The following is a 23,653-nucleotide window of genomic DNA, read 5'->3' on the forward strand; positions in this document are numbered from 1 at the left end:
GTTTGTGAATAGATAAATAAACCAACAAGAAAAGATACCGGATAGGGAGGCTTACTTGAGGAAGCCTTGAGAGAGAGAGAGAGAGAGAGAGAGAGAGAGAGAGAGAAAGAGCCACAGCAGAGACTACTAACTAACTAACTACTCCCTCTCACCTCCATCCCATACCGTACGTACGTACGTGCGTACAAAGTACACCCCCAGACAACACCACGTCCTCCCAGTTCAATATCCATCACTTACCAATCAATTTCACACCCTGATACTTTGTGTAAAGGGTGGGAGGGGGGGGTGGGGGTGGGGGGGCTAGTTCAGCAACAAAAGACAAAGAGAAAGAAAAGTTTACACAGGACTATCCGCTAGGTGGCTGACGCGGAAATCCATTATAGCAAAGGAAGCCACGTGGTGGCCCGGGTTGGTTCTAGGGGTAAGGCAAAGATACCACAAGCTACGCATGAAATTCAAGCCGGAAGTCTGAAATTAAGCCACGGCTGGATTTTATTTTTTTTTTATTTTTTTAGCTAAGGGATGATTGAGATGCATTGGGTGAGAGATGTTCAGTTGCTATATGCCACATGCGCGCGTTACATGCCTAAAAGACATTCATTCATTCATTCATTTTATCCTTCAGAGTCTGATGGAGTGTAACCGAGGGCCCAAAAAATGATACACTTGTACTTTATGTTGTATAATAATAATATTCATATAGCCCGGGTTTTGTTTGTGTTCTGCGCGGAAGCTCGGATTGTGGGGATTTGGGAAGTATAGTATATATGGATTTGAGATTGGGTTTCATAAGCATAGGGGGTGGTTGTTGTTGTTGCCTGGTATAAAGACAAACTGAAGTTGCTTGTAGTAGCAGATTAATTCAATCATCTACATGAAATCATAATCGGAAAACACTCTCGCTTCTTCGATCCAATATCGTATGATATGTATGGTATGTATGGTATGGTGTGGGAGTTGGGGTAGCCTACTTTCAATTATGTAGCCGTGGTGGTCGCCAAGGGAAGGTCCAGATCAACCAGCCATACCGGATGCCGCAGGGGCGCGTCATCCTCTTCTGGTACATTGCTGCTGCTGCTGCTGCTGCTGCTGCAGCTGCAGGTAGTGGTGGTGGTGCCCTCAACAGCAGCATTAACAAACAACGTCTGCTCCCCAACCCTCAGAGGCACCGGATCCGCCGCACAATGACTCGTCACTTCCACCCGACCCGACACGCCCGGTACTGGACTCATCATCATCATCGTCATCAGCCTCGAAAGCTTGTTAATGATGGTCGATTTCCCGTGATCGATAGCCGAGAAATGCGTTGACGGTTGGCTGTTGTCGTCGTCTCCATCGCCATCGCTGATCCCCACACTCCTGGGATGTCTGTGGTCGCGCCACTGTGCAACCATCGCCCCCCACCCCTCGTGAATATGCCCGAAACAATGCATCCGCGGCCTCGTCTGCGCGATTGCCTGGAAGAGAGCAGCGCAGCCGGCTCGTTCGCGGGCTAGCGTGTAATCGAATATCCCCCTCGGTGGGCCGTGGGTGATTACCACGTCGATGTTGTTGTCTGTGGAGGTGATGTTGAAATCGTGGGAGGCGGGGTTTCTTGTATTTGTGTGGCGGGGGTACTGGAAGCCCCATCCACTGGTCTCGTTGTCACCGAGTAAAGAAGAAGAAGAGGGGGTGTAGGGGCTTGCGTAGATGTTCAGGCGTGCGCCGTTGGGGAGGGTGAAGGCATGAGGGCCTTCGTTTAGGAGGTGGATCTCTCCGGTCTGTTGCTTCTGGGGCGTATCATCGAAAAGCCGACGAGCCTCCCCGTACTCCCCGTAAACTCTCTTCACGAGGTCGAGCTCGTTCTCCAAGCCGGCTTCTTTCACCTTCTGCTGGAAGACGGGAACATCGAGGGTGAAATCGTGGTTGCCCGCGATGACGAGCTTGAGCGGCGCGCGGAGTCGCTGCAGGTGGTGGAGGGTGGTTTCGAACTCGTGCAGATACGAGCTGTCGGTTAGATCGCCGCAGTGGATTGCGACGTCGGCGGCGGCGTAGGTGGTCCATTCTTCTGGGAATGGCTTGCCGTGTGTGTCTGAGAGGATGAGGAAGCGGGTTCTGATGTTCGAGGCACCAGTGGAGACATTCATAATGACTGTTAAGAATGGGGGCTTAGATTGTGAGACGGTGGGGAGTTTGGGGCAATAATGGGTGAGAAGAGGAAGACTTTGTATAGAAGATTTGAAAGTTGTGGGCGAAGAATGAGGTTGTAGAGAGAATTCCGCCTATGAGTCAAGACAGTAGATATCATCGCCATGATTATGTCACAACATTGGGTCTACGTTCCAGTTCCTGAACTACACAATAGCTACGTAGTATAATGGCCTGCCTGCCTGCTGCCATCATCTCTGGGTGTGTATCGATCAGCGTCATGCCAATGATCGTTTATGATCGTGTATCACCCAAGTAACCCTAACCTGCTGTACGATGGGGAGTGTTTTCTATCCGGACACACGCAATGGAGATAGGAATGGGTTCAATTCTCACGAGAAGAGATCTAGAGATAGATTAAGAATGGATAAGAAGAGTTATTTACCCCCAGACACACGACCTCCCCGCCTCGCTCATATACTCCAGCTGTTCGCGCGAGAGCCCTGGCAGGACAAGCCCTACTCTTGCCATCTCGGACAGCAGCCTCACGATCACCCCCACGATCCACCACCGTCACACGGCCCTGAACACCAACAAGTCCGACAAGGACGCAACCGATCCCTGGTGAAACGCAGACAGTAAAAAACTTTTTGCTCTTTGACTCCTTTGATAGAGCAGGAATAATAGTTCCTCCCCATAACCAACAAATCGCACCGCGAACTCTCTTCAATGAAGCCCAGGGCTGGCTGACCATCCGAGCTCCAAACCCATCATTCATCATCCACTTAGAACAAAGCAACCAACCCAATACAAAATCCATAAGCGAAGTACTGTACACCTTCGAAACAAATTATACAACTCCCGAAAGAAGCTTAGATAAAACCCCCTTCCCTTTCTGAGTGAACCGACACCGACAACCGACACAGTACAGTACAGTATAGTACAGTACAGTACATACATACATACATACATAAAACCAACAACACCTGAAAACGGAAGGAACAACAAACGGGCGGAACATATATCCGAACACAGTCCCTTCCCCTGACTCCGTACTCTGACGCAGACACAGCATCATAATGTCAAACTTCAACACAGATGATATCAACAAGCCCGGGTGGTCTAGTGGTATGATTCTCGCTTAGGGATTTCAAAACCCCAAGCATATCTGCGAGAGGTCCCGCGTTCGATCCGCGGCTCGGGCCTTGATATCCTTTTTGTGTTCAAATTTTTTGGGTTGGGTGACTTGCTTGCTGCTGCTTGCTACCTTCAAATGATGGGTCTTTCTTGTTTGGGGGGAATTGATTGTATGGGTGGGGGTCGGTCGCCTTGGTGTTTTTTGGTCGTAGGACGGACTTATTATGGACGCTCAATATGGAATATATAGTAGCCCCCACTCCCTGCGGGTGAAATATCTTTGTTTTAGTCGGTTATATTTATTTATATCTCATTTGTAGATGTAAACTACTAACTAGCCCGAGAGTTATATCTTCTATCTAACCTACATGAAAATCAGAAGACAGAGACGACGGTAGAGGAGAAAAATCTTGAGCCGATTCTTATCACCAATTTATATACTTCATATTTCCCTATATCCACCCATCCCTCATTTCATACAGAGTCACAACGAGTACATATTAAAGCAGGTTGAAGCAAAGCAGGACGACAGCATCATTTATCAACCAAGCAGTCTGACGCTACTCAATCTAAACCCCGAACAGCGCCGCACCATCAAAAAAGACAATATCGCTATTGATATAAGGTACAGAATAAGAATCCCGAAACTAAAATACATACAGACGTTAAAACCAACACAACCGACACATCTATTTACACAGGTAGACTGGGCCCACGTCTACTCCATCGCCGGGTTCTCCATCGGAAAATCATCCCCATCCGCACCGAAGTGCGTGGGCGTATCGACTCGCATGTTGTTCGAGTCCGAATCATCATCCTCATCTTCCTCCTCCGCCGCTGCCTCCGCCTTCCCGGCCGCCTTGGGGCCCTCCTCGTCCTGTTCGGCGAAGGGGTCCGAGGATTCCTCCTCGACAGGGAGGTCGCTCCCGTCTGGGATATCGCTAATATCGATGCCGATGCTCGGGGCGATTCGGCGCACGACGCCGTGGCATTGTCGGAATGCGCGGCGCGCGGCGGTCTGGGTGAAGGATAGGTGGTGAAGCCAGCGGAGGCCCTTCTTCATCTGGTGGGTCATGGTGCGCATGTCGGTTAGGCCCGTGGGCGGCTGGTGGTTGGAGCTGGAGCTAGAGCTGGCTGTCGTGTCGATGAAGGCCTGCCCGCCCGTGGACGGTAGGACCGGCGGCCAGCAGGAGAGGTGGAGGAGGATCGCCGTCGTGGCCTGCATGATATAGTGCAGGATGCACCACCACGGGGTCACCGAGGTCAACCAGGGGAGATCGGGAGTGTCGGGCAGGACAGACAGCAACGAGCAGGCAGAGCGCACACAGATGCGGGCCATCTCGTTCCGAAACTCACCTCGTCCCGCAGAGTTGTTATTGGGATCGGTGGATGAGGCTGGAGCCGGAGGATTCGGAGGCTCCTTGAGGGACATCGACCCCGATTTGAGACCGGAGCGGGTGAGACAGGGCCGACAGAGTGTGATGCGGGCGCTGTAATAGCTGATCGCGAGAGAAGTGCGCTCGCGCGTGTATTGGTTGCGGAAGGCTGGAGGAACATGGAAACTATCATCCTGGTCCCCAGGTGTGAACTGGTAGGGCGAAGGAACTTTCCCGAGCCAGATCTTCAGAATGACATCCAATTTGCGGATGCGTTGTTCAACCTGGCTGGCGCGGTCGCGCAGGCCTTGGATACTGTATACTTTGTTGATGATGGCTTGCGTGATGCTGCAGAGATCTACGAGGAGGTGGAAGTAGAGGGAGGGGCTGGGCGCACAGCTTGCGAGCCAGGATGCGGAAACCGTTGCTTCTTTATCCGATTGAAGGAGAGTGAGTTTGAGACGACTCGTCCGGAGAATCGGATCCTCCAGTATGGGACGAACTTCCGGATTATTCCAGGCCTCCTCCTCGAACGGGATGGGCAGTGGTGTCGCACTGAGACTCTCCCCGACGCAGGAGACTCGGCCTGTGATGGCCGTCAACAGGTGCTCGAAGAGATAGATCGACCACCAAAGACGAGTGCGGGCTTCTTTGGCAGCCCGGGACGTCTCAGGATTTTCGAGGCGGAGATTAATCCCCAGCGAGACGGCTGACCGAAAGGCCATGCTCGAGAACTTGAAGGATCTGAAGTGGATTGTTAGTGCTGAAGTTCCCCAGAATGCAGACGAGCTTTGAACATACCGGTTGACCTGGCACATGGACAAAAAGTAGAACGCCACCAAGAACTCCGCCTGGATCTGCTGGAGATTGGCATGCTCGAAGATGATATTCTCGCCCAGTGTCAGCTTGCGTGCCCGATTCAGGTACGCCACATCATCATAGTCAGCCCCGGTCTCCCCGTACGCCAATTGACAGTAGCGGCTCCCAATGGCAAAGATCATGTTCAGAATTGCTCGCCAGCGGTCGCCCGGCTCGATCTGTCGATTACCCTGGATGACAAAGTGTTTGTACTGCGACGCGAAGAACATCTTGCTGACGACATTGAAGGACGGATGCACAGTCTCCATATAGCACCTGAAGAGGCGGTTCGCCACGTCCTTGGGCGGCAATGTATAGGGGTCGACATCAGACATCGCGGGGATAGCAAGGTCATCGAGGTAGTAGTTCGTCGCCGCCATGGGCGTATCCTGTTTCCGTGCCGCCTGCGGAACCATGAGGAGATGCTGCATCTCCTTCTGCTTACCCTTAGCACGGCTTTTGCTGTCAGCCGCGGCCTCATTAAGTTCCTCAACCTGTTGACTGCGCAGCTCCGCTTCATCCTCCAGCTTCTGCAACCAGGACACTTCGGAATTCTTCCCGAAGAAACCCGTCGCGACGGCCCGGTCATTACGGTTCAAATCCTCATCCACCATATCCAACTCATCGAGCGACCCCACAGACGAGTCATCGGACTCGGTGTCGGACCCAGTATCCATCTCCACCGTTTCCCCATCAATGACCCGTGCCTGCTCCGCTTTTAGTATATCTGTCTGTCCAACAGAAAGGACCAAGACCGAGGCAGAACGACAAGACTCACCCTTAAAGCCCTCCGGATCCGCCGGGCCGTCGGCTCGTCGGCTTCCAAATGCATTTCCCGCAACAGCTGCTCGTACAGATCCACCTTGTTGGACAACGAGCCCAGACGCTTCTGATCGCGTACCCGCTTCACCTCCACATACGTGCAGGTCACATTGTGGTCCGCGCACTGTCGACATACGGGCTTGTTCCCGGCACACTTGACTTTCCGCTGGCGACAAGGTTCACAGGCCCGCTGGGACCGATGCCGCGTAACGCGATTGCCGACGTGGGTGTGGCGGGGGATAGCTACCTTGCCGGCTACTTGAGTCGGTGCTCTCGACGGGCCGGCGACGGTGATATCACGGGAAGAGGAGGAAGATTGGTATTGCGCTACGGGACGGGATCGTCGAGATCGAGAGGTAGTTTGCTGTTGAGGACGTTCGAAGAACCTGTAGGTGGGGGGCCGAGCAGCAGCAGCAGCAGCAGCAGATGATGATGGTTGTGATTGTGGTTGTATAATATAATTAGATGGAGGGTAGAAGGCCGTAGTAGTAGGTTGCAGGCCCGTGGGTACTGTCGGGGGATTGCTTGCGATTTCCCAAGACCATTCCGAGCTCCCACTTCTACTGTCATTGATGCCTCCTGACCCTCCTGATCTGCCTCCTCTGCTGCCTTCTCCTCCAAAACCGACACTGCCACTGCTGGGGGTGTTGATATTCGTGCTGGGATTAGTGGAAGAGGTGGTCGTAGTGAGAATGTTATCAACACAGAAATCGGAATCTTTAAGGGGCGAGATGCCAAAGGAAAATGAGCCCGATGAGTCCTCCATGATGGGTTATGTTGGGAGGAGTTGTGTCCCCCATTGGAGAGTTCCACGATGGACTGCTTGATTGAATGAAAGAACAGAAACAAAGACCGAGACAAAAAAGGGGAGAGGGGGTGGCGCAGTGAAGCTTGATGGAAGGACGTGACTGTGAGAGGGAGAAGATGTGATGTGGGGGAGTTCGGCAGCCATGATGTCATGTCTACCACTTGCAGCATCCTTACCAAATTTCTTTCTTGTCTCTGTCTCTTCCTGATTTCAACCGTAGTTTTGGACCAAGTACACTTTAAGTATGGTATGTACTGTACTGTATTTGCTGTTGCTGCCGCTGGCCACCCTTCGTGGATCGGCAAGCGCATATCAATCATGCAACCATGTCGAAGGAGTACATCAAACAAGTGGCAAAGAGGCAATGAAGCTGATTCCACTAAGGCCTTACACAGTATATAGCACTGTACATCACGAATCACAATTATCTCAGGCCATTCTCGTTGTATTCCATTGATCGAGTCCTCGCATTCCAGACCCCACAGCGCTCAATTCTTGTTGTTGTAGGGCCACACTGACAGCACAGGGTATACTTCATAATGATAATATGCAAACACCATGCATTAGCATCAATCATTATCATGATCATCGTCAGCCTCGTCATAGCACATCCTATTCATCGCCGTATTCTCTCGGGAGCGATCTCGTCTTTGCCCAGGCTCAAGCTTTCATATCGGTCAAGCATCTCAAACAGGCTGTGCTCCCCTTCAATAATCCCACGATAGCGCTCATCCATCTCAAGCTTATCCAATCCCTTGGCATATTCATCCCACTGCGAGGGTGACGTGGACTCCTCATCAAACAACGCTTTCAACTCATCAGAGACAAGATCGGACCCCCGCAGGTGTTTGCCTTGACCCCGGGCACGAACCGTTTGCCGGAACATGTGAAACAGACTTCGCCCCAACGGGGAGCGGCTGGCAATACTGGAGAAGGAGCTGGCCAAGGAGAGGAAGTCGTGATCCAGGATATCAAATGTTTCCGGGTCGAGCATCGTGAACAAGGCCAGGTTGATCGCATACATAGCAAAGTGATGCGCGCGGCTGATCCCGTACTCGCGTCGATGGAGAAGAGTCAGGGCCGAGATGGCGCGAGCAGCGGACTGCACTATATTGGGCCCACTGTATTTCGGGAGCGGACTGAATCCCGGGGGACTCTCCGGTGTTTGAGGAGCCTCAGAGTCGGGACTGGGCTCAGTCTCCCCAGTGTTGTGTACGAAGAGGTTGATGACCAACGTATGGTAGCGCATTCTGTGCGTCTTGTTTAGTGTAAAAGATCATTCCACGCGCGAAGACTGTTAGGCACACCTCAACAAGAGAACATACGGTGGCGGCCTACGGCATGGCTCGAAGACGTCCGGCAGCGTAGCGTACCAACTGCGGAGCCGTTCGAAAAGCACCTCCTTCATCCTCTGCCGGTGCTCAACGGACACCGTAGTCCCATCGATCGTGAAAAGCGTCTGAGACATATCTCTGGCGATCTCACAGAGATTACACGAGTAATCAAAATACTGGCTAAGATAGGAGACTCGGGCAGGTCGGTGGGAGGGGTACGGAACCCAGAGATTGGGGTCCTCCTGATAATACCGGTTTGGCCGCTGCAAGTTCACTTTGTCTATCAGGCTGGGACGTAAGAATTCGGCGTGCACAACCCTAGGACAGCTTTAGACAACAGAAATGCAGATAATCTCGGACTAGACCGGGACTACTTACGTATCAATGTGAAACAGCCCCCAGGCTGACCGTTTGACCGAGATCTCCATATCCTCATCCCATTGCCCAGGGATGAGACTGAAGCTCCTTGGGCCGATCAGCCCTAGGGACTCGCCCGTCCAGATGGCTTGGTGGAGCATGCGATACCCAAGGTCATCTTTGCCAGACATCGAATACCTCGAGCATCGGTTACGCTTTAGTTTTTGATAGTGGCCGATTGACCAACTTACCTTTCGTATAGCAAGAGTGTGCCCTGCAAGTAGGCCAGACTCAATTTCATCGGTTCTTCTTCCCTCAAGCGTTCCGCTTCTGCCAGAAAATCCACCCCCTTAGTTACCACATCTCCGGGATCGACATACGCCTCGGAGTAGTCGGAGAAATGCTATAGGATGAATCCTCGGTTAGCATGCGAGTATGACCAATCCAAGAAAGTAGGTAGATCGTCCAACATTGACCCCGAAAGAAAGTCGACCCACACAAGACGCTAGCTATGAAAAAAAAGAAGCACTCACGCATGCATTGGTGAGCAGAGCGTTGACCAGGAATGGACTGCAGAACTCGGACTGGGCGTTGGCCCGTCGCATATGCTCGAGGAAGACATCGCGGTCGAGGAAGGCATGAAATGGATAGTCCCAGGTGAAATACAAGGACACCAAATGTGAGACGAGGTCTGCATCCTCAGTCACTGTTGTCCACGGTCTGGCGGGGACGCGGTACGGCACCTCGTCACAGAGATAATGGATATCCATCACCTTGGGTCGAAAGGACGGCCCCGCCCCTTCGACGTCGATCACCCGGCGGATCTCCTCCAGCTTGCACTCGGCCTCTTCCCCTACCTTGCTTTCCCCGCCGCCATTCCGGCCCAGGATCTCGTCCACAAACGCGCGGATCTCCTCGGCCGAGGCGTCGTTCCGGATGATCTCCAGCAGCTTCAACCCGTAGGATTGGTCCTCCGCACGCATCACCTTCAACAGGTCGTTCAACATGTCCCGATGATAGCTCAGCTCATCTGCGGTGCGCTTGGCTGCTACCCGCCGGCGCTGGTCCAGGGTCTCATCGAAGATGCACTGCCGATTGAAGGCCCGGCAGTTATCACAGGGCGGCACTCCAGAGCACTGTCAAGAGGGTGGATGGTATGTCAACAACGGCTCCTTTGCTGGGGGGTGGCGTGGCGAGTAACTGCTGCTTTTCTTGCTCATGGTCTTATTCATCCAACCGATAAACAGACATAGATGCAGTGGTACGCAAGGATGGAGGTACTTGCCTTCCGTTTGGACTTTTTGCAGGCCAGACAGGCCATCGAAACCCGTTTCTTTGACACATCGCTTGGTGCCCGGAAACTTCTGTCTGGCGAGCTTTCTCGCGACGGAGGCTTCTCTGATTTGCTAGGCGAGGGCCCAGGGGCGATCTGGCGGTGTTGGCTGCCGAACTCGCTCATTATAGGTAGGGTGAGACTATTGGTGGTGCAATGCAATGCAGTGCTGTACAGACCGGGGGTCGGGGCACGCGGAGTCAAACAATTAACGCCAGCGGCTAAAAAGAGCTGTCTAACCGAGGAGGCAAGAGCCGCGGTTAGAAGGAGAAAGACGAGCAGAAACTTCCTCTCCTATGATTTCCATCCACCCTTCAGCAGTTTACCTGGTGATGACGTACGGCTTCAAGGTACCACCTACGTTGGAGGCGTCCGGAAACCTTGTCCGATGCATCCTCTCTCGAAAGCTGAGCCGGGGGGAATCATGGTTGCTGGATGCATGGCTGCTGCAATGCCAATCACCATAACACATCTGGGAGGAGTATCCGCTCCGAGAATGGTGACGATGAGATAATACCACAGCGAGTTTCTCCGCGCTCATGTGGTTCAATGATCCATCGACCAACTTGATTGTAATCTGACAGTTCGGAGAAAGTGTCCAAAGCCAACGGGAGGCGGAAGCCAATCCCGGATGGAGGATCACATGTCAGGTCGAGACCCGTCAAAATTTACTTTGATTTACTTTGACAAAACACCTTAAAAACAAGAATCATCGGCCAAGATGCAAAGTTAAAAAGATAAAAAAAAAAAAAAATAAAGAAAAGAAGAATTGGACATTACGTACGGTGTGATATCTCCTAACTAGAAGTGGGCCACAATCGGCACTTTTCTCCTGGGAATGCCACCGTGGACCCAGCATGTCTGGCGCCCAGGAGTGGCGTCCGAATGCTTTCCAATTAAAACAACACTAAACAACAAGAAGGATATGTAGCCCTCAGGGAAGAGATCGCTGGAGGGGAGGGGCAAAGAAACAGGTCGCTGGATAACTAAACTAGAAGGTATTGGCTCCCGGGCCAGAGCCATGGCCCGTGGTCAAGGAGTGCCTTCAGATATGTGAAATCACAACATGCTTTCCATCACAAGGTATGATGTAGACAAGAAGAAAAAAAATTGCCTTTCCCTCCTGTAGTATAGACAGATCTATCGGTCCATGCCAATTCCTCCTCTTAGTATCATCCAGATGAGACAAAGAAGCACGACCCCCCAGCCCCTGGGGGTGAGAACTGAATCTCCAAGCGTCAACCAACCATCTAGTGTTCCAGGATACGCAAGCTGCCCTGCACGACGCAGTTCTCGAGCACAGAGCCCGGGGGAACGTCAATGGTGCTGCCCTCGGTGGCCACAATGATGACGGTACCCTTCAGCGTCACGTTGCGGCCCAGGTTGACCGCACCAGTGATGGTGAGATGGTCGAGCTCGACGATGCGAGGGATGCTAGGGATGTGCTTCTGGAAGTCCGAGACCTTCTTGAAGTCGGAACCGAGCTTGATAACGGGGACACCACCGAAGCGGTTGGGGTCCATGACCAGCTGGCCGTGCTCCAGGCGGTAGAGGTCAGACTTGACCAACAGCAGGTCGGAGCAGGTCTTGACGGGCAAGAAACGACGGCGAGGAACGTTGACACCGTGGGCGTTCTTGAAGTGGCGGATGGCGGCACCGACAGCGGTCTCCAGCTGGTAGATGGCTTGGTCGGCCTCACCCTTCTTGTCGGCGGCGATGGACTTCTCGTTGGCGATGATCTCCATCTCCAGCTCGTTCTCCTCAACGACACGCTTGATGGCGCGGAGGTTCATCCAGATGTTGTTGGTGTTGAAGTACTTGAACTTCTTGATGGACTTGAACTCGTTGACGTGCTCCTTGGGGACCTGGGCGATCTCCAGCAGACGGACCTTGCCCTCGTAGTCAATGATGGTACCACCCTTGACGTCAGCCTTGGTCTTGTCGGTCAACTCCATGATGTACTCGGACTGGGTGTCAACCATGTGCTGCAGGATGCGGAGATCGACGACGGCACCCAGGTTGTCAGCGTTGGACAAGAAGATGTACTCGACACCGCGCTCGAGGAGCTGGTCGAGGGTACCGGAGTTGTAGAGCGACTCGAAGACGTCACCGTGTCCGGGGGGGTACCAGTCCTGGAGAGGAGCATCGAAGGACTTGGGAGCGGGGAGGAGGGAGTCCTTGATGATACGGGGGTAACGGGACTGGTTGAAGGTGATAATGTCGACGTTGTGGCCCTGGTACTTCTTGATGATAGACTGGGTGTCCTGGTCGGTGTTGAAGGAGTTCATGAGGACGAAGGGGACGTTGACGTTGAAGGTGCGGTTGAGGTGCTCGATCTGGCGGACCGAGAGATCCAAGAAGGACATGCCCTCACGGACCTCAATGACGGACTTGGGGCCAACGCAACCCATGGAAGTACCCAGACCACCGTTGAGCTTAACGACAGCCAGCTTGTTCAGGAACTCGACCGAGGCCTCGGCGCCCAACTCCTCGTAGCCGACAACCTGGGAGGGCTGGGGAGGAGCGATGCGGTCCCAGTTGACCTCGTTGCCCTTGGCCTTGTCGTTGAGGAATCTGCGGAAGAGAGCGAAGAAGTTGTCCATCTCGGCCTCGAAGCGCTTGCGCTCCGAGGCATCGGGAACAGTCTCGGCGAGGGCGTTCAGGGCATTGCGCATCTGAGAGGCAGCCACACTGGTGGAGGCATTCTCGAAGGCCTGGAGAGCCATGATCATTAGTATCAAGACTCTAAAAAGGAAGGTCGCATAAGCCAAGGATGTGCGCGACCGCGGTCCCACTCGCGGCTCAGTGAACCGGGCAACTCTTCGTAACAGACGGCAGTGCAAGTCGGTCCAGAAGAAGCTTTGCCAGCCCAGACCAATGAGCAGACGGGGGACCAACGTAGCCGACGTACGGATCGAGGCAAAGAAATGACAAAGAAGGCTCAGAACGTCCAACGGGAGCAGGCGATGCGATTTGGTGCAAACCACGACAATGATAAACGCCAAAAGAGAGCGGTAGCGGTGGGGAGCAAACAGGGCTTGACAGATCACGACGAGACGCGCGTAGTACAGCGCCTCTCAGATAGTGTAGAGGGATAGGGATGGGCAACTGAAAGAGGCACAGGTCCAGGTAAAAGATGGGATTGATGGGTTCCAGCCAGTCCAATAACCAACGCCAAACCCGACGACCAGTGACTCAGTCACCAGGCTAATAATGGCAGCTCGGATGGGGGTTCTGTTGATATAATGGAAGGCGATAGCACCAGCAATGAGGGGCACGAGCCGGAGGGCAGTGAAGGAGACAGGGAGTGACATTTATTGTGCAGGGAATATAGATATGGGATGGATAGAGGCGAAATATGGCGAAAGAGCACTGGAACAGGAGCTATGCATTACCCAACCAACAGCTGGCTGCGTACTCTGGCAGGCGCGGCCCTCCATTGTGCTGGTTTCCATGTTGGGAGATCCTGAAGCCCAAAAATGATGACTGGAAAGAAGGCAATAACGACGAACTTACCATGTGAGACTGGGACTTTCCGTGGTGCTTGCCAAACGAGCCGGAGCTGGCATCGCCGGCAGGAGCTCTCAGGTGGGTGGGCAAAGCTTTGGAGGCCATTTTGTGAATGAAGTGATTAGAATCGGATGAAGGAGGGAGGAGAAGATAGAGAAGACGAAGTTAAGGGGGGGAGGAAGAGGAGGAGATGCGAAGAGGTGGACAGAAAACTGCTACTGTGGATCCGCGGCGGTTAGTTAGTGAGTTGTCAACAACCAGAATAGAATGGAAACAGCTGAAACCGGGAAGGGCAAAAGGAAGTGGAAAAGTGGTCAGAAACTGCCAGTGGCCCAACGGGTGGTCCTTTTTATGATGTAGGATGGATGGATGGATGGATGGATGGATGGAGAAATCAACTGAAAGGTACAGGAAGAAATTGCCACGACGCCCAAAGTGTGTTGACCAGAAGATGTCGACAGGTTGCCGTCATGGAGCCGATTATTGGTGCGACCAAAGCAACAACAACCTGACCAGGGGGGGGGGGGAAGAGGAGGGGGGATGGAAGAGCGGGGAATGCTTTACTTACTTTTGTAGAAGAGGGAGGGGAAAAGAGAAAGCAGTGTAAATAAGGTGAGAGATGATTTGGAGGTGAAGAGTAGAGAGAATCAGAAAAGAAGGAAGAACCAAAGAAGTTGACCCAAGGTGGATGGGAGGGATGAGAGGTTATTTATTATTGCTCGTTCCAATGCCTTTCCTTTCTCGTGCTTCTCTCTGTCCTTTCTGTCTTCACTCTCTCTGTCTTCTCTCTCTCTCTCTCTTTCTCTCTTTCTCTCTCTCAATCAATTGAATGATGACGATGTCTAAGACTGGCGGGACAAAGTGGGGGGGAGGGGAACGAACTTACTCCAAGGGGAGGAAAACCACCAGGAGAATCCATACCGAGTCATAACCAATCTTACACTAGTCGATATTAGTCCCTAGTCTCAGGGGAAAGGGGGTCATGACAATACCGGACAGCCAGTCGATACTTCGATAGCCAGTTTAGCCACTGGGCAAAGTAAAACCGCCCAACATTCTTCCTTGGTCGCGGCTAAGAATAGTAGTTGGCAGTCCTGGTCCAGGCTTTTTTACTAGAGGTCGGGTGGACGGGCCCTACAAAGCAGAGCAGAATAGAGCAAAACCCTCACCACAAGAATCAGTGACAGGATGATCGATCGTATCGTTAGTTATCCATCTTTTCTTCCTCTCTCGATGTCGATCCATTACCCCTCCCCCCTCCTCCATCAATTGAGTTCAAATATCGCAGGGCACCGACCGACCGGCCGACAGATAGACAGCATTGCAGATGAACAACTGTCCTGCAGTTTCTACCAGCACATACAGCATCATCTGACAGCTAGTCCCAACTTCCAAGGTTCATTGAACCCATCGGGGAAAGGTCTTCTTCCTAGTCCTTCTAGACCCATCAGCAGCCAGCCAGCATCAATGCTTCGGCCACTTTCCCCCCCTTTTTCAGGGTTCAATCCCCCTACGGACTGCCCCACCAACCTCGTCACCACCATCAAACCGGAGTGGAATTTAAATGAGACCAGCAAGAAGGAAGCTATCATCTCCTGAAACTGTCTGTAGCAACGATAACAACAGCAACAGCACCTACAGAAGCCAATTCCCGCTTCCCCTCTTCCTCACCGGTAGAAACAGTAGTATAGATCCCAAACGGACTGCAGTGTACTGTAGGTCATTTGTATCCAGCCCGCTTACACTATACAATAACAATCAGGACAACTTCACCCCCCGCCCTGAGCAAGAGTAATCCAAGTCTCACTCTCAAATCAATAGATCGATCAATCCCTCCAAAGAACGAGGTATGATATCCGAAGTTATAAAAATCTACGTAAGACCAGGAGAATGAACTATCAGTTTCTAATAATAACCTTCTAGATACTGAATCTTCGGTCTCCTCCGTAGTACTACATAGCCTACCCGATTAATCTCCGTGACATTTCAAAGAAGGAGAAGAAAGAAATCTCCTATCCAAGCTATCCTCAACCCCCCCTTTTCAGCCTCTTGGCAGGTTGAACCAACCCACGCAGCAAAACTAAGATAGATAAATCATAGCCCTAAATCTCCCCCTCCCCTCGGAGAAACCTTCCCCCCCCCCCCAGCCCGAGGAGAATAGAATTCCCTACACAACCAACCAACCGACCCAAACCTAAATCCACCCCGCGACAGAAATCAAAATAAATCCATTACTCCGTACTCCGTAGGAAATGTACGATACTTGAGAATAAGCCAGCAGGATCGATTTCCACTGAATTTAACTCAGCTCACCTCAGTTCACCTCAGTTCACCTCATCCCTCAAGTACGTACTGTAAACAGAGTACCTACAAGGTAGATAACGGGGAGCTAAGTATATACGAACCGGAGTTAGTATCGCCATCACCACGGGCGTTAACAGCACAATGCCCTCCCCTCAGCCGCTAGATTAATAGTGACAGCTGGCACTGGCAACGGCACTGACAGTGGCAACGGCAATAGCACTGCCGCCACCGCCATGGACGCTGGGTTGGGCGCTGGTACTCCTCCCTCCCCCTTCATGCACCATGCACCGTTCATACACCATGCAGAGCATAAGTTTAGCGAGGTCTGGAGGGAAGGAAGCAAGCAAGCAAGGAGTGAGCTATGAGTTACTGTAGAGTATGGACAGATAGATAGTTATCAATCCAAATTTACGACCACTGACACTCTAACTAGAGGTCTCGCTACCCAACTACCTCCCTAATACAAGCAACTGCCCCTCGTAGCCTAGCATCGAACAGGCCAGGAGAGTCTAGAAAAAGAGAACTTCCAAGCTACCGGCCACTTTCTCTTGCCCCCCTCCCCTGTGAAGTGGATTCTTTATGGCCTCCGCCCCACTCAGCTAAAGACTGGCGGACGGCTATCGTCCGGCGCCAGTCATCGACTAGTCTAAGGTATAGGAGGTTCGGCGTGTCAGCAAAAGAGATCCTTTGTTTTGCACACCTCTGAACCCACTGAATATATACATGCGAAAACATAGCAAAGCGTCTGATTCAGCCGCCCATAGTATTCTCATTATCCAAACGCTACGCTAAGTGAGCAAGCACCCCAGGGATAGGTATCACATCTTCGTCCAGCTCGAACCAAAAATAAAGGGGAACAACAAAAAAAGGCAAACGGTAAGAAAGAAGAGGCTTAAAAATCAGCCACAGCAAGGAAAAGAAAATCAGGTCGTTAAGCAATATCGACAATTCACAAGAAAAGTACAATCCCCCCACCCCTCAAGCTCCGCTGACGTTCCGCTTGCTGAGGAAGCTGCGCCGACCGGCCTTCTTCGAATCGGGGCTGTCCATGACCTCCGATGCGGCATCGCCCGTGTTGGAGTGAGCAGTCCCGGGCCGAAGAGTGGATTCCGTCACCGCAAAGCTGCTCCGGATCGTAACCGTGCCACTGCCCGCCTTAACCGGCTTGTCTTGTCCAGAAATGGAACCTTGATCGTCCACGAAGAAGATACCCTCGCCCAGGACCGTGTCCGAGCCGAAAGTAGCGTGGTCCACCACGCGCACCTGGTATTGTGCATCTGCAGTCGTGTTATGCACCCGGCAGTTCTCATGCGACGGGTCATAAAACACAGGGCCGCCGCCCGTCTTATGAGCCTTCGTCTTCAGAACATCTTTGGCGCCCTTGGGGCCAACCGCCTTGATGAAGACTCGCACGTGCGCGGATGGCGGATACCCGCTAGCAGAGACAACCGAGATGGTCGCCGTGCCAGCATCACCTTTGCCGTTCACACCAAGTCGATCCCCATAGTGAGAGGCGACACTGCGGCTGCGCGCGTGCTGCAGTTCGTTCTTGGGCGTAGAGCTAGGCGGAGTCTCGCCCTCCACGAGAACAGCCGCGGGCGCGAGGCTGCTTTCGGTCGCGGGGACTTCCTCTGCCTCCTCCGCAACGTCATCCTCCGCACGGAACCGTGAAATAAGACCGTGCTTCAGGAAAGACGCCCCCTTGATCACGTTGCCACCAACAAATCCCACACCTTTGACGGGGGCGCCGACGATCTTGCCGGGGGTGGCGAACGTGCCGTGGAAGGTAGACGATCCTTGTCGAGACCGGACCACATAGGCAGGCTTGAACAGCAGCTTCAGCCGAATAGCACCGGACTTGCCATCGAGGGGATATGTCACTTCCTTACTCTGGAAAGGTTCCAGGATCTGAAGGTCGACCGGTGTGCCTCCCAGGTAGTCGGCCTTGTCGCCAAAGTCCCAATCATACACGTCGACGCGGAAGGACGCTCCAAGGCGTGACTTGACAGGGGCCTCGAAGAACTCATTCCAGGCCGGGTGAAGCGTCTTCTTCTGCACCTTGGTTTTGTAAACCATCTCATCATTGAGGCGGAACTTGCAGTACGGGTCACTGTAGCCGTTGCGGTCGGCCGAAGGGAGATCGGCGGCGTCCATGACGTCTACCCGCAGGGTACCCATGTTGTTGATACTCTCGGTGGGGTCGAGCTTCATCAGGACCGGGATGTACCGGGCACTGACAGTAATCTTGCTGATTTCGCCGTCATTGGACCGAAGAATCAATTCAGTCGGGGTGTACAAAATCCGCTGGAGGGTCGAAAGTGTGTCGCCCGTCAGCTTGGCAATCGTGTGATCGTCGCTCTCATCCTTGGTATCTTTCTTGTCGATGATGCGCATAGTGATCTTCGAGAATTCAAGCTCACGAACAAAAGCGTCTCCAACTGTCGCCTTGGTGAGCATCTTCGTTAATTGGCCAGATTAGTGAACACTTACCATCCTCAAGCTTTGCCGTCTTCGTACGAAGTTTGGGGGAACTATACGCAGGGAACATGTAGTCATCCATCAGGATCTCAACTTGCACGTTGTGCCGGGAAAGCTGGACCTCGTGGACATTGAACACCAGGAAACCGCATTCTGGAATCATTAGTTAGCAGAGAAGAGCAAACCCCCCGGAGCCCAAGCATACCGTATTTCGGAAGATCGTCCACAGAGATATAGGTCTTAGGAGCTTCCTTGATCGATCTAATGGACATAGTCTCGGAATCCTTAGCGGTTTGCGGATGAGTTCCGTTGGTATCAAGGCTAGCACGGCTGCTCGCGGCGTCCGCATTACCATTCGTAGTGGTTCCGTTGGTGCCGTTGGTGCCATTAGTCCCATTAGGCGCAGCGGATGTCTTGGAGTCGATGCTGGCAGACTTGGAATGTCCGGCCGCACTCTTGCGCTTGGAATCCGTGCTCTTCCGCGTCAGGTCCGTACCCTCCGTCTCACCCATGAGTTCCTCGGACTCCTCTTCCGTCTCTTCTTCTGGGTTGACAACAGGCAGAGCTGGGTAGAATGCGACCGAGTAGTTTAAGGTTCCCTTAGGTGAACCGTTTCCAAGGCGGAGACCACTGGAGATCAGCTGCTTCTCGTCGTCAACCTCATACTCGCCGTTCTCATTCTCGCGAACGTAGTCACCAGCGCTGATCTCGGTTGAGCCGAGTGACCGATCGCTGTTGATGGTTTCCTCGTCCATGACCTCGAGGGTAATCTTCTCGCGAGAGCTGTGAATAGGCACATAAACCACCTCGTCCCATTCGGGGTTCAGGTTGTTTCTGAATGTGACGGTCCGAGCTTTCGTGTAGCCAGAGATCAGAACCCGTGCGTAAGGATCGGACTTGCCCATGGTTTCCAGGTTGCGGAGGTTGGATGCGCTCTTGAAATGGAAGCGCATGACACCGATCGGATCAACGTATCCAGCGCCATGGACCCCACCGACGGCCACTGGCTTCCAGTCGAGGATGAGCTTAGCGCGGCCCGTTTTAGCACCATGAAGATGGAACCATTGCTGGCCCTTCTCCATCATTTTCAACATATCATTCAGCTTGATTTGGTAGGTACCGAGAATGGGGTCCTTGCCAAGGTCACGATCATCCTTGATTACTAGACCCAGGCGCGCGGTCTTCCTGTCGGTGACCAAGAATTCCTTAGCCGCATTCTGGAAGATGGGATTGTTCGTGCGCTTAAGCTTCTTCGTGATGTGGATCTCTTTGCCGTTCAGAAGCAGGACTCCGTAGGGGTTGAGCTGGCCGACCATACTCTTGGACGCATCCAGGTCCTTGGCCTGTTCAACAATGAATCGAGCGATACCGGTGTTCATCTCGGGTGGCGGCTCGACTTGACCATTCTCCAGCTGTCTACCTCCAAGGACGGGGAAGAAGCGGATGTCTGCGTGAACAGCGCCGCGAGATCTGCCGCTAGCCATAACCTCGAGGAACAGACCCTCATGCTCCGGCTGCTGCTCCAGCCGGTCGAGCGGGAAGGTCGCGGTCCCCAATTCCTTATCCTTGCGGAACTCATTCCAATCGTAGGGGATGATGGTCAAGGACTCCGCAAAAGACGTGATAATCACATAAATGGTCTCGTTCCATCTCGGGCTGTCCGTATCATGGATGGTCTTGGTGCGACCCAGCTCGACTCGGTTGTTCAAGGTGACAACGGCGTACGGATCGGGCGTGCCGGCAAAGGCATCGGGGTTCTTCAATTGGCGAGCACCATGCAACGTAACCGCGACCACGCCGATAGCCTGGTCCACCGGGTTTCCGGCCAGCATCTTCGCAATTTCGATGGGGAACACGTTGGGGGCATACATCATCGGACCGAGATTGTTGTGGATCTGTTCCTTGATGAAAGTCTCTAAACCGGGAATAAAGTTGATATCAAATCCAAGGGTATCGCCGCCAAGAGGCTTACACACATAGTCGATCTCCGGTCGGTCCAGGAAGCACACATCCACCCGTTCAATGTGGGGGAAGGGAATCTGTAGCTTGACCTTCACGCGCATCAAACCGCTACAAGCCATATCTTCCACGATTACATCCAGACCCTTGCTGACAACGCCCTTGCCCAACCGGACTTCCAGGACGACCTTCGGGTTGATCTTGTTCTTCAGCTGGCGGGCAGTAAGGTCCATCGTGTCGTTCGGCGTGAAGCTGAATTTCCAGTCCATGATGACCGTGTCAACCTCGGTCTTCGGATACGTCTTAACGTGCTCCAACCGCGGTGGCTTCGAACCGAGGATGAACGTCTTCAGGCGGAGACTATCAAGCATGGCGGGGGTCGAGGTGCTGAGAACCTGATCCACCGAGTTGATGATGGTGTCACAGAGGACCGGGGCGTAAATGGGCCAAAACTTGACCAGAAAACTGTTAATCCATTCCAAACTCTCGGTGTCAGTTTCCAGACGCTGCTTGGCCATTTCGCGGTTCACATCGTCTCGGAAGTTTCGGCGGACACGTCGAATTGAAGTTCGGTAGTAGGTGCTACAAGCGGCCATGACAATGAACACCCAGGCCAGTCCGCCGCCCAGCACGGCCACGACCCAGGATGCGAGACAAGCGAAGATGATGATACCAGCATTGTGGTACCAATCTGAACCAGCGTTAGCTTCGCCGATCGTGTGCAGTCGCCGATCGGCTGCGTTCCTTACCTCCGAAAAATTTATCGTCCAGTTTCCCTTCCAAGAATGTTTGGTGATCAAGCAGAGTGCCCTCATCTTTCTCCTCTTGGGTCGGTTGGTGTTCGAACTGTGGGGCCCAGCCCGTCCGGTCGCGTGCCCATCGCAAATCCTCCTCCGAAGGAGTTTCCCCATTCGTTTGTGCTGTCGCATCTTTGTCTTCTTCCTTGAGGAGGTCGGTCGCGGATTGGGGAGGGGGTAAATCGTATTGGTCGGGGGTGCCATCGTCCTAAACAGCGTAGGAATTAAGTCATGTATTCCCCGCTAAGAAGCTGAAAGATTAGAATCACTCACCTTGTCCGTGATAACGGCGACACCTTTTGGTTTGTGTTCATGGTGGAATCCGGGAGGCAGCCGCTGATTAACCAAGACACCTGTCAGTTACCGAGCTCTTTGTCGATCGAAAGATGAAGGGAAACCTACAGCTCTTGCGGCAGCGGCTTTGGCTTCGGGCGATGCATCGGGGTCGAACTGATAGGCCGGTACGCCTGCCTTCCGGGTTTCTTCTATCAAGGTCTTCTCGACATCCTCTGCGCGGAGATTGGACTGGGGATCCTGTGCGGCATTCTGAGCCACCTCAATGGCTCCTTGTTGCCGCAACTCGCCCTTACTGCCTTCTACGTCTTGCGATGCCATGGCTCTCTAGGGTTGAAGAGGGGAGGAGAGAGCCTCGCGCGGGGGGGGGATAGGAGGGGGTGGGTGGTGAACGGTCACCTATATTGGGAGTCCCCAACCGGCACAACCTGAGTCGGAGGTCAATTGGAAATGTGTTAGGTGTGAGAATAGTGAGGACACGGGCAAGGATCCATGCAGAAAAAGAAAAAGTAGAATGGAAGCAGTGGAGAGTAGGAATTGACAACCGGGCAGAGTGAAAGAAGCTCGTGTCAATGGGTACGAAGCGACTTGTTGGCGCTTGTCCTTTGAGTGGTTGCCTTGCCTCCGCAGCGGGGAGGTGGCTGAAGCACGGCAGCTTCTCGGGGGAAGCTCCTCGGTGAAAGGTGTGTGATATGGGTGTGAGTGAGTGTGGATGGGGGTTGGTGGGTGGCTGTTCGGTGTTCCACTCCCCTACCCAAACCAAAAGTTCTCAGGAACCGGAAAGATAAAGGGTGATGTGGAGTAGGAGTATAGTATAGTGAGGAAGGGGGAAGAGGATTGATTGAATTGGTAAATAAACGGGGAGGAGAAAATAGGCTTACCTTAAGTTGAAGTAGGGAGTTGTTAGAGATAGTGAGAGAAAGAGAGCGAGAGAGCGAGAGGGAGGGGAAAAGCACAGGGAAGAAGAGGGGAAATTGAATGATGAAATGGGGAGACAGACAGTGGACTAGTAGACATTATTGCAGCAGTCAGTAGTGGTGATGATGAAAAGAGACGAGACCGGGAGAGATCCGGAGCAAACGGATTGAGTTCACAGCGGAGCCACTTGCGTCAGATTAGGAAAGTGTCGTGGCTGGTGAGGCCGCATTCATTCAACAACCGAGAAGTCTACAAGAGTACAGAGTAGAGTACAAATACTACTGAGGTCCCTCCCAGCCCGGTCCTATCCTGACTGTGCATTTGCTGGACCATCCCCATTTCTTCCTCAACCCCCATGAATGAATGGTAATACTGGATCAGGTGTAGATAGGAAGAGAACGGGAAGAAGAAAGATCTCCGAGAAAAAAACAAAGAAAAAAAAAAGGGAAAAAGAAAAAAAAAACACCCCAGCTCCGGAAAAGGAAGAGCGCCGATCTGAAAAAGGTGAACCGCACCAAGTTCACGATTTCCAGATTCCGTGGAGCACTGGAGAGTCGGAGACAGTAATTTGAAGGATGTCCATCTTCATTCCCTCTGCCCTCCCCACAGTCACAACCAACTACGAGTAACTCCCAGCCGAAGAGCGGGTTTCTTTTCTCCGTTCGTTCATCTCTGCGCAAGAACAATTCCGAGAGATATTTCGACATGCAACAACTTGCTGTCTACACTGCATTAGGAAGAAGGACTAGTCAAGCCAGCGTCCCAGTCTATTGGTATTTGGTATAGCTCGCACCGCCACGGATCGGAGGAGCTACGCCACATATCCCTTTAGTCCCTTTTGCTCTCTCTCGCGACATTTCCGAACCTCTCGGACTGCCCCTATTATTGATTGGTTTTCAGGAGTTCTCGCTCGGGAACAAGCACCTCTGGGACCCGAATTACAGTGGAACAACAATGGTCAATCAACCAACAATCCTTTCCCCCAGCAAGAATAACCGAGGTGATGGGCTTCTTTGCTTCGCTAGCCCTAAAATGTCGACTCCAACCGGTCTGGGTAAAGATACTGGCCGATGGGTGAGGCTTGAGCACTGAACTGAAGTACAGTACTGCGCTGAATTACAGTGACACTGCATGCATTGATTTGAAAATCCAGCAACACTCGTCTCCAAGTCCAGTCCAGGCGTGTGCCGAGGGTAAACGACCGACAGGAAAGCGGCAAAAAAGATAGATGGGAGGGA

At 52.8% G+C, this 23,653-nt stretch overlaps 6 protein-coding genes and 1 non-coding gene across 7 annotated transcripts; 1 reads left to right on the forward strand and 6 right to left on the reverse strand.

The window, feature by feature from the left end:
• Window positions 1-998: 998 nt before the first annotated feature.
• Window positions 999-2,108, reverse strand: BO97DRAFT_319778 (uncharacterized protein; the record flags this gene model as incomplete). Its single annotated transcript, XM_025691278.1, has 1 exon — window positions 999-2,108. A coding segment is annotated over one exon (1,110 nt), but the record flags the coding sequence as incomplete, so codon positions are not given.
• A 1,133-nt stretch (window positions 2,109-3,241) lies between these two features.
• On the forward strand, window positions 3,242-3,335 carry BO97DRAFT_t158. The gene has a single exon. It is a non-coding gene; the product is annotated as a tRNA-Pro (tRNA).
• Window positions 3,336-3,718: 383 nt separating this feature from the next.
• Window positions 3,719-7,213, reverse strand: BO97DRAFT_478321 (uncharacterized protein). The gene is made up of 3 exons (XM_025700618.1): window positions 6,280-7,213; window positions 5,445-6,208; window positions 3,719-5,387 (listed from the first exon to the last, which is right to left on the reverse strand). The coding sequence occupies exons 1-3, from the start codon at window positions 7,087-7,089 to the stop codon at window positions 3,986-3,988; spliced, it is 2,976 nt and encodes a 991-aa protein (XP_025551091.1). The 5' UTR covers window positions 7,090-7,213; the 3' UTR covers window positions 3,719-3,985.
• A 185-nt stretch (window positions 7,214-7,398) lies between these two features.
• On the reverse strand, window positions 7,399-10,405 carry BO97DRAFT_369907 (Zn(II)2Cys6 transcription factor). The gene is made up of 6 exons (XM_025692753.1): window positions 10,108-10,405; window positions 9,356-9,958; window positions 9,074-9,225; window positions 8,844-9,020; window positions 8,439-8,783; window positions 7,399-8,381 (listed from the first exon to the last, which is right to left on the reverse strand). The coding sequence occupies exons 1-6, from the start codon at window positions 10,279-10,281 to the stop codon at window positions 7,748-7,750; spliced, it is 2,085 nt and encodes a 694-aa protein (XP_025551092.1). The 5' UTR covers window positions 10,282-10,405; the 3' UTR covers window positions 7,399-7,747.
• Window positions 10,406-11,158: 753 nt separating this feature from the next.
• ugp1 (UTP glucose-1-phosphate uridylyltransferase) lies at window positions 11,159-14,178 on the reverse strand. The gene is made up of 2 exons (XM_025695309.1): window positions 13,672-14,178; window positions 11,159-12,869 (listed from the first exon to the last, which is right to left on the reverse strand). Exons 1-2 carry the CDS (start codon window positions 13,768-13,770, stop codon window positions 11,406-11,408), a joined length of 1,563 nt encoding a protein of 520 aa, XP_025551093.1. The 5' UTR covers window positions 13,771-14,178; the 3' UTR covers window positions 11,159-11,405.
• A 2,769-nt stretch (window positions 14,179-16,947) lies between these two features.
• Window positions 16,948-21,818, reverse strand: BO97DRAFT_346021 (putative membrane bound C2 domain protein (vp115); the record flags this gene model as incomplete). Its single annotated transcript, XM_025691794.1, has 6 exons — window positions 16,948-18,407; window positions 18,460-18,600; window positions 18,653-21,097; window positions 21,156-21,411; window positions 21,477-21,539; window positions 21,606-21,818. 6 exons carry the CDS (start codon window positions 21,816-21,818, stop codon window positions 16,948-16,950), a joined length of 4,578 nt encoding a protein of 1,525 aa, XP_025551094.1.
• Window positions 21,819-22,734: 916 nt separating this feature from the next.
• Window positions 22,735-23,282, reverse strand: BO97DRAFT_89939 (uncharacterized protein). Its single transcript, XM_025701124.1, has one exon. It carries the CDS (start codon window positions 23,120-23,122, stop codon window positions 22,793-22,795), a length of 330 nt encoding a protein of 109 aa, XP_025551095.1. The 5' UTR covers window positions 23,123-23,282; the 3' UTR covers window positions 22,735-22,792.
• Window positions 23,283-23,653: the final 371 nt, after the last annotated feature.

The sequence above is a fragment of the Aspergillus homomorphus genome (assembly GCF_003184865.1).
Source record: "Aspergillus homomorphus CBS 101889 unplaced genomic scaffold BO97scaffold_20, whole genome shotgun sequence".
NCBI lineage: Eukaryota > Fungi > Ascomycota > Eurotiomycetes > Eurotiales > Aspergillaceae > Aspergillus > Aspergillus homomorphus.

What these genes read in the sequence shown, in the direction of transcription:
- BO97DRAFT_478321 (XM_025700618.1), bottom strand. Translation starts at nt 7,089, where the DNA reads ATGGAGGACTCATCGGGCTCATTTTCCTTTGGCATCTCGCCCCTTAAA. An exon ending in GGATCCGGAGGGCTTTAAGG is followed by an intron (nt 6,209 to 6,279) that starts GTGAGTCTTGTC and finishes AAAGCGGAGCAG; the next exon opens with GCACGGGTCATTGATGGGGA. An exon ending in TCCATGTGCCAGGTCAACCG is followed by an intron (nt 5,388 to 5,444) that starts GTATGTTCAAAG and finishes AATCCACTTCAG; the next exon opens with ATCCTTCAAGTTCTCGAGCA.
- BO97DRAFT_369907 (XM_025692753.1), bottom strand. Translation starts at nt 10,281, where the DNA reads ATGAGCGAGTTCGGCAGCCAACACCGCCAGATCGCCCCTGGGCCCTCG. An exon ending in GCAAAAAGTCCAAACGGAAG is followed by an intron (nt 9,959 to 10,107) that starts GCAAGTACCTCC and finishes CCCTCTTGACAG; the next exon opens with TGCTCTGGAGTGCCGCCCTG. An exon ending in CCGTATGTTCTCTTGTTGAG is followed by an intron (nt 8,382 to 8,438) that starts GTGTGCCTAACA and finishes CAAGACGCACAG; the next exon opens with AATGCGCTACCATACGTTGG.
- ugp1 (XM_025695309.1), bottom strand. Translation starts at nt 13,770, where the DNA reads ATGGCCTCCAAAGCTTTGCCCACCCACCTGAGAGCTCCTGCCGGCGAT. An exon ending in GAAAGTCCCAGTCTCACATG is followed by an intron (nt 12,870 to 13,671) that starts GTAAGTTCGTCG and finishes ATGGCTCTCCAG; the next exon opens with GCCTTCGAGAATGCCTCCAC.
- BO97DRAFT_89939 (XM_025701124.1), bottom strand. Translation starts at nt 23,122, where the DNA reads ATGTCGAAATATCTCTCGGAATTGTTCTTGCGCAGAGATGAACGAACG.